Source organism: Lepisosteus oculatus, chromosome 4 (assembly GCF_040954835.1).
Source record: "Lepisosteus oculatus isolate fLepOcu1 chromosome 4, fLepOcu1.hap2, whole genome shotgun sequence".
Lineage (NCBI taxonomy): Eukaryota > Metazoa > Chordata > Actinopteri > Semionotiformes > Lepisosteidae > Lepisosteus > Lepisosteus oculatus.
The window spans coordinates 30,661,359-30,670,676 of record NC_090699.1 but is presented as its reverse complement, the minus strand read 5'-3'; the positions used below and the strand labels follow the sequence as shown (position 1 = coordinate 30,670,676).

Genomic DNA, 9,318 nt, shown 5'->3' with positions numbered 1-9,318 from the left:
TGCCCTCAGCTCTGAAAGTCTTAGGAGTAGAGTTGGTCTTTAAATTAGGAATGTAGAATTAAAAAAAGTTTTAGTTTTTGAAGCATTGTTACTTTTGCAAAATATATGATATATGTTATTACAATAAATCTGCCTTCCCAGTGCCTTAATATTTGCTGAGATGTGGAAAACAGGTCTTGTAGAAAAGGCTTTTAAAAAAAACCAGCTTCTCGTTTGAAGGTCTGTGTTCTAATGTGCTCAGTGCTTCAAAGCAAGCAGGTAATGCAATTAGCATTAGACATTCATGAAGGATGCCACAGACTGGATATGCCTGGAGACTGACTCCCCAGTTATCCTTTTCCCATCTCTAAATAAATATGTATCTCCTGATTTAGTCAGGATGTCAGCTCCACCAAACAGGTTAGCAGAATCACTAGGCAAATAGTAATCTACAGCTCGATCAGTATGGGGAGGGGGGGATTGGTATGTAAGAGATCTTATTGAAACAGACTACTGTAAACACTGTATAAACATCATGAAAAACTCCATCTTGGCTAGAGGGAAGAGGCCTGCATGCTCTAAATGGTCACCCGATATAAACAACTTCACGCTAGGTTTGGTTACGGTTAGCCTGTTTTAGGGGAGCTTGTCACGCAAAGGTAGCTTGACTCTGTACAGACCACTAGGCTGGAGTTCATCATGCCTAATCGTATGAAGAAAATGAATGCAATCACAAAAAAGAAAGAAAAAGGAAATGCAGTATATTTTTCAGCTCCTGGATCTTAAGACAAGTTGTGACTCTTAATGACTGGAGACAGTTAGTCTTTAGGTAAGAGGTAAGAAATCTAAACATGAGCCCACAGCCCAGCTATGGTGAAACATGGGACATGTTGCCTGCAACAGGACATTGTGCTTGCAGTGACATATAATGGTTTACATATTATATAAGGGCACTAAGTGGGGGCAGCATAGTGGCACAGTGGTTAGCATTCCTTTCTCACATTTGTAGGGCATTGGGTTCAATTCCAGGATTTGAGGGGTGCTAATTACATGGAGTTCCTATGTTCACCCTGTGTTCATGTGGGTTTCCTCCGGGCGCTCCAGTTTCTTACCACAGTCCAAAGACATACTGGTAGGTTAATTGGCTTCTGGGAAAATTGGCCCTAGCTGTGAATGTGTGCCTCTCTGTGTTTATGTCTTTGTGTCTAACCTGTGATGGACTGGCATACCATCCCCTGTGCCCATTGTTTGCGGAAATGGACTCCAGCTCTCCCACAACCTTGAATGGGAGGAAGTGGTTAGGAAAATGGATTAATGTATACCAAATGGGTAAAGTAAGGGTATTCTTGATGGCTCATTGGTGATGGTCAAAAGAAGCTGAAAGGAAAACTAGGAAAAAAATATTATACTTCTGGACCACAGGGACAGTGATATCAGTCCAGTGACTTTCTATCTATTTTTGTCTGCATCATATTGCTGCGTTTTTACTAATATTTAATAATCAGGATCAGGTTATGTGTAAGGATGTTGATATTCCTGCAGGCAGACCACAAACTGTACTTGGCAGCTGTAGAACTCCACTGAGAGATGCTTGGTCAGTGCAATAGGGTGCCTCAAAATGTTGTTCTTTTTAGATAGTGACTAACATTGATTTTGACCTTGATTGCTAACTTAAAATGCATTTAAATGCAGACTTTTTTAGGCCAATCAGATTTATCATGTTGAAATTAACTGATTGCACTCAGCATGACCAGAGCACACTGCCTTATGGTTATCAGTGCTACGGAGGAAATCAGTGGGGAATTATTTAGAACAGGGCCCAAACACACTGAAAGCACATGGATTTGACCTGTTTTGAAACCCTGTATTTTTTATCCCCAAGTTTAACAGTCAGGTACAATTGTACTCTCTATCACAGACAGTTACCTGCGGAAACACTTTGGAGGTTGGAGCGTCCAGAGTTTTGTAGTTGTTGAATACTCTCCATTTTTCTTCGGGGCCTCTCTTTCTTCCACTTAAACCTGTTCCCCCATCCCAAAACACTGCAGAGAAGCTGGTGTGGATTACCCTGCCCTTGCTAATGCCAGACCTTGGGAAAGCTGTACATAGCCGCAGGGTTTACCAGGCACGAATGTTTTCCATCAAGAACTACTACACGACATTGACCTGACAAGACAATCCTGCTGTTGCCCACAACAAAGCCTGCACCCAGCTGCTGGGAACATCTGCTGGGCCCCACTCCACCCCAACTGGCTGGATCAGCTCCTCTCCCTTGTGATCTCGCCAGCATGGGTCCAGCAGACACGCGGCACTTTGAAGGCATGTCAGCTGATCTGCTCTCCTAACCTGGAGGGACATGAATCCAGGGCTTGAATTTCTGATTCACAATTTATTTCTCTGTTCTCCTTATCCTCTGCCCCCCCCCTCCCAGTACTACCATAGCACAGGTGTAAATCACACACATCCCAGCTTCTTTCATCTCTCCCCTGCACAGCTTCTTCTCTGCTGGCTTTCTCCTGTTGTCGACTCCTATGCATGAACCCTTTCTAAATTTCCTACTTTGAGTATGCCTGAGGGAAGTCCATTGTTTTTTTTTACAAAATCAGTCAAAACCTTTAAAACTATCCTGAGAAACATTTTACTGTCTGACCATCTTTCTTTACATGGGAAACTTTTAGTAACAAGTCTATTTCTAATGTTCAAACCTTGACTAGATTGCAAACTAGTGTTGGCAATTGCTCTCAATGAAAATGGCAAATTCTTTCTTACATTGTAATAGTACAAGGGAGCAGAATGTGCATCTTCACAATTACCAAGTAAATGCATCAAGGACCCCACAGAAGTTCATTTTTCATATCTTCAATAGTAAAGAACATTGTCATGTCATCACACAGTACACAGCAGAAGACCCTCCTGAGTGACAATGATATTAGGAAGTTAAATTATTTCTAGGAGGTAGATATACTGTATAATATCTGCTTTGACATTTTGGAGTTTATCGTTTAGATTTGCACAGTATTTTTTAAAAATAATTTATCACACAATCATGTAGCATTTCCATGTTTTCTATTAGTTGTATGACTGTTTTCTGTACTATAAATCTACTGTATTATTTTTTTTTTTTACCATGTTATAACTCAGTAAGTCTTTATAAAGGACTGAAAACAATGCAAAATATCTCTGCTGGCTCTGATAACATTTTAAAATTAGTAAATTCTATTGTTGCTTTTAATTGTGGACATAGGCTTAAGATAAGAACAATAAGTCATTACATTTCTTTTTTATTACTGCATAAATTTGTAAAAAATAGTGTTCAGTCTTATAAAATTTTCAAAATAAAATAATGTTCTTTCAAAAGAAAATATGAACAACTTCAAATAAACAATCCACACACATTCAGAGTGAAAGGACACAGGCCTGTATCAGTAAAGCAGCTCAGACACCAGCACAGCTCAGGTGGTGGCAAGATCTAATCTTCAAACGGGGTGCAGCAGGAGGGTTCTATGACTACAGGTGCATCATTAAGTCAAACACATTTTGGGGTACTTTTTCTTATTTTAGGATACATCAACTACAGAACAGATTTCAAGATTGTCAGGTTTAGACAGGACTTATTATAGAATGAATATAATCATATTGACAACCTGCCATTAACACAAATGCATGTACATAGCCTGTTATGTGACTTTAAAAAAAAGAAATGAACATAAAATTGATTTACTGCTATATTAGTTGTACTATGGTTGTATGAAGGTACTTGTTTTATCACAGCTTTTTAATGCTTTATAGTTTTAATCAGATCAGGCAGGCAAACAAGAATGTGAAAATAAAAAAAACTAAAACTACTGTACCACAAATACTGGAAAAATACAATTATGTAAAGTTTGAAAGATTTATTTGAAAACCCTTTTGAATAACAATTACTCACATACAGATAGGCCACCTGTAATTTAATATAGTTCAAAGAAAATGTAAATAAACATTTCATAAACATTATAGCAAAAGATTTGTATACTGTCCATGATTTATGTACACAGTTCATATGTTTAGAATCTATATATAAGAATTAGACTTTACATATTTAATATTTGCCACATTTTGTTTTTGTAGCATCAGCTGTATTACAAAAGACTGCTTGTATTTAGCCAGTCTAGGAAACAACAGTGAGTTGGGCATGTTGACAAGTAACAGTTAAAGCTGTGATAAAATGCCCTCATTTCAGAACTCCTGGACTACTGTGTGACCTTAAATACCTGAGCTCTGTTGGTAGCCTTTTGCTGTTGTGGTTAACACAAACATATAAAATATATTTATTTAGATATTCTTTCTGCTTTTTCATCATGAAAATATAATTTAAGAAAAAAACATTTACAACATTAGAAAAGAAAACAAAGAATTGGTCAAACTAAGGTATTAAAGAGCAATGCATTTTAAGGGCAGAGAGAGAGGGCAGTTCTGAAAAGCACAGGAAAACCATCTCCTAGCTCCTGCTGCCTTGACTCTTACAGCTGAGCCATACTTCCTCCTAGTACCCCAGCTCTGCCTTCTGGTACTGATACACCCAGTATCCCAGTTTTTCAGTCTGATCTGTATGTACAACCACATTGCATCTGAATTGTGCAGTTGGCTCAATTTCCCTCCAGTGTCTCAGTCTTTACCTACAGAGCAAAAGGGTTCCCCCATATCTTTTGGAAACTCTACATTTCGTTGTCACCCAGTCCCTCAACTCTGATTATTAAAGCATGTTTCCTGTAAAAGAAACAAAACAAATGCAATCAGAAACAATTAAATGAAACGGAACGTCTTTTCTTTTGCAACAATCTGAAATTGCTTTATACTGTAGGTGTCATTATTTTGTCTCCTTGTAAGCAAAGTGTAACAGGATTTGAACAGTTTTTAAAACTCTGCCTATCTCCCTTTTTTTCTGTCCCCATGTCTTGTGGTCAGTTTAAGTTTAAAGTTGGAATAAATTCCTCCAAATTCTCTTTACAGACTGAGTGTGAGAATTATATGTAAAATAAGATAACCTCATACAGTGCAGACCCATAGATAAGTTAAGATATTTTCTTTAAAAGAGGCACGAGTATTTTTAGTAATACCCTTTAATCAGAGATAGATGTGGGAACTATTTTAAAAACCTTTAACCTAACTAAAGTTATGGCTATTTTCTAACTACTCCCTGGAATTTACTGTATAACATCAGGGCAAAGAGTATTACCAAGACCAAATCATTTCTAGGCCTTAGACTTTCTGCCTGTTTCTCTGCTGTCTGCTCTTGTATCATGTATCATTGTATCATGCCCAAAACAAACATATCCAATTAGACTCAAATTGAGTAATAGTATTTTTTTGCATTTGGTGGAAATTAAAATAGTTTGTTTTGGAACATGTTAGTGTGTGTCTGTGTAGTACAGAATTTGAAGCAGTGCAGGTTGTATTTATACTGTTATAGTAAGATAATTTACATAATGGTTGATTTTTAACCAAATTGCATAGTAGTTGTGTGGGAGCCTGACTATCCTATGTCCAGGACAGCATTTCTGCACAGAGCCATGCGTGAAAAAAATATTATACTGATTCACAACAAATCCAACTCATGACAGGGTGAAAACTTGTAAGACATATCCTGACATGTTAAAAATCAAACAACACACAAAAATAAAAGCTTAAATGAAGACCAGGAGAGTCTCATCATAATAGGAAGACAGAAATACTCAAAAGGCAATCAGTGCAACCCCTTTTTATAGGAGATCAGCCTTTTCCTGACACATTAAAGAAATACTCCCTTGATGTTGTTGGAAGCACACTGATTGTCAGTGTGTGAAGGTGGGTCTCAGGGTGCAACTGAGGTCTCAAAGGGTGCTGGCTATCTGCGGCAGGCATACGCATTGACATTCTTGATGACGTAGAAGCCAATAGCCATGGGTGGCAAGGCTATCATCCGGCCTGGCCGAAGTGTCCGTGGTTTCAGATCCGGGAATGTCTCGTCATCCACCATGACCAAGGGCTCCCCATTCAGCTGCACAGACCTGCGGAGCAGTAGGGAGAGGTTTGTACTGCAGAGGCCACACAAATGAAGAGAGGACCTGCACTGTAGGTCTGAGGGGACAAAGGAATTATGTCATCAGTTAAGATATAAGCAGAGGCTTACACAGTGCAAAATAAGGGCCATTGAAATCAAGAGTCTTAAGAACCTTTAAACTAATGAATCTCTAGGGATTAAGATTTATAAAATGTCTCCTGGAATGTATAGGTAAATTCAGTAATCTTCTGTGTATTTCACATTTTGATTCAGTTTTGGGGAAACTGTACAATATAATTACAAATTAAACTGCATGAAATTCTGGGACTTACTGCTACTATCTGAAGATCTTAGTGGCTAGAGAAGCAAAGCTCTGTAATGGTCTCTGTGGGAATTAAAAACTTTGTTCTCTCACTAGAGGGCAGTCTGGTTATGTAATTAATATGCTTGGAGACAGCATATTGCAAAGTCAGCAGGAAATGAGCAGCATATTTTATAACATTTTACATAATACAATATAATATAATAATTATGTGATATAATTAATATCAAGCATAATATAATATCAAGCATAGACAGCTATTCAGTTTATTGATTTTTATCAAGGTTTGTCCTACAAACCTTGAAGGTGACAGAATCTAATAGTTGATCAACTCTGTTACATCTCCCAAAAAGTAATCCTCCCTGTGAATTATGATTCAGATAATTGTCCCATTTCCATTAACATTTGATCTTGTATATTATTTTTCCACCATCTATCATTGCAGTACCACTAAACTACCTCTCAATGAGAAAAGCCATTCTGCCTGTGTTAGTCCAGCGGCAAACACTCCAAAAAAATATATATTTCTCATATTGACCGCTGGTAAAAGCAGGCTCAACAATACTAACAAAACAATCATGGCCTCCTAATAATCCCCATCTATGAATTGGCTTCATTACTCTGCTCTCCTCCCCACTGATAGCTGATGTGTGGTGAGCATTCTGGCGCACTATGGCTGCTGTCGCATCATCCAGGTGGATGCTGCACATTGGTGGTGGTGGAGGGGAGTCCCCATTACCTGTAAAGCGCTTTGAGTGGAGTGTCCAGAAAAGCGCTATATAAGTGTAAGCAATTATTATTATTATTATTATTATTATTATTATTATTATTATTATTATTATTATTAAAACACTATTTACTAGTTTATCTATGAATAATGTGTACTACAACCTGCACATGGTTACTGGCACTCTCATGGTGCTGCATTTGATTTTGACAGTAGAATCGTGTATTTTATTTTTTACAATGTTCTGTATGTTTAAATCCCCCCTTTTCCTGCCTGAAAACTCCACACAAGGTAATTACAACCATACTGAAAGTTTTATGAGAAATAAACATATCTAAAACACACACCACATGGATCTGATGGTTTTGAAGGTAAACATAACATACTGTATGTCTAAGGCCTGACTACATGTTATATGGATATGTATTATATTTCTCAAACATGTTTAATCTATCCTATTTGTATTTCAGGGATATCATGGATCAGTTTTTGGCATCCTTTTAGCATGAGGGGCTTCAAAGAAAATTACAATTCTCTAAGAACCTACTTGATTAATTTATAATTAGTAATTCTGAATTATTAGTTGCTTAATGGGGATGCTGTGTGAAAGTCAATGGATTGTTATATATTTTACAATTAAACATTCTCCTTCTTTACAATGTTTGCACTGCAGAGGCTCCTCAGGTGTGTGAAGGGGTGAATACAAACACAGCTCCACACCCATAACTCTTAACTTTATTTATAAATTAGGATAAACATTCTGTTTTTCATCATCTTTATTATAGTTTTGTAGATACTAGCTACGTATATGATAATTCTGTTTCTGGTCTCTAATCTAAATGTATACACAATAATGCCCCCTTTCAGTCCCTCTGCCTTTGGAATTTGTTATTTAAAAAAACAAGAGACGTTCCACTGTAAAAATACAGAATTGATCTGAGTATTTTGTATTTTGTTATTTTTCACAGGCTATTGTACATTGTTTAAGCAGTTCTTCTTTTACTGCAAAGCACATTGCAATGTGACACGATGGTATGACACCATGCACTTTAGAACACAGACCAAAGTGCTTTGTTGATCTTTCCAATCAGTTTACTGCAAGGATTTATGATTTAAAGTTCAAAGCTAAGGAAGAGGTATGTAAGCATACTGCGCATAGTGCCACGCATAAAGAGGAGTTCGCATTTCCCTTAAATATGATGTAAATTAAATTAAACTTTCCTAATGGTTCCATATGCTTGCATTCAAACACTCCTGGTTACAGATGTGGATATGTGTGTGAGTTTGTATAACTTGACAAGAAATGGAGTACTGCAATAGAAACACAGAATTGTATACAGTATATGTGTACATCTATAGGTACTTATGTAAAGTTGCTTTACAATTGCTTTCTGTGGTTTTTTTGCTTGTTTTTAATTTCAGAGTGTGTAATAGGTTATTTTACTACATACCATTTGCATTTGCTACAAAATTGCTGTCAGTGTCCTCCAAATACATTCACATGTATTCACTAAACCAAGTAAAACTACAGATTTGCTTTGGTGTTTCATGATTTATAATACAGTACTGTGTCATCTACATACCAATTACGTTTTTAAAAATATTTTCTGATATTATGCATGTATTGGATGTAGATAAAAAGGAAACTATCGGATTAGTTCCAGCATTACTGTGAGACACCTGCCTTAACTATTCTGTTTTGTAAATACATTTATGGCTTCATTTCATATTTGCAATCAGCTTTAAAAACAAAGTTTTAGGCACATGGCTTAAATGACTATTGCCACAATCTCCCAAATTCTTCCTAAACTTTATGAGAATCAAATATATCTTTCAGACATTTTAAAAAAGTTTAGATTCTGTCATGAAGAACATTAACAAGCTTACCAAGCTTTATCTCTATTCAATCTCAATGGCTCTATGGCTCTGTACCATGAGAAAGAAAGTTATCTTGTCTTTTCCAGTTGTTGTATTTATCATTTTTTTGTAATCAGTGACTGGTATATAACACGTGTGACTTAGATTGCATTGCTACAATAGTTGACAGACTGTGCAACGTTTGCTTTCTGAAGGGCAGTAAACAGAACAGTCAGATGCCTCAGTTTGCCTGAAGAAAAAAACTTGCAACCAAAAGATTTCACAGCACAAAACAGCATTCCACATTTTTTATGTTTATTTTACAGTGACATACCTTCTTTAAAATGTAATTAGCAGTCATTATGCCTTCACTAGGTCCCTATTTGGCAAAACATAATCATTGTCCTCTGA

General features: G+C 36.8%; 1 protein-coding gene across 2 annotated transcripts in view; it reads right to left on the bottom strand.

Moving 5' to 3' along the window:
* Positions 1 to 3,448: 3,448 nt before the first annotated feature.
* Positions 3,449 to 9,318, bottom strand: part of hpse2 (heparanase 2) — a 100,781-nt gene continuing 94,911 nt past the window's right edge. For both annotated transcript variants that reach the window (XM_015346524.2, XM_006630435.3), the window contains one exon: positions 3,449 to 6,008. In XM_015346524.2, coding sequence (XP_015202010.1) covers positions 5,846 to 6,008 — 163 coding nt within the window. In that variant the 3' untranslated portion in view covers positions 3,449 to 5,845. The remainder of the gene's footprint in view (positions 6,009 to 9,318) is intronic.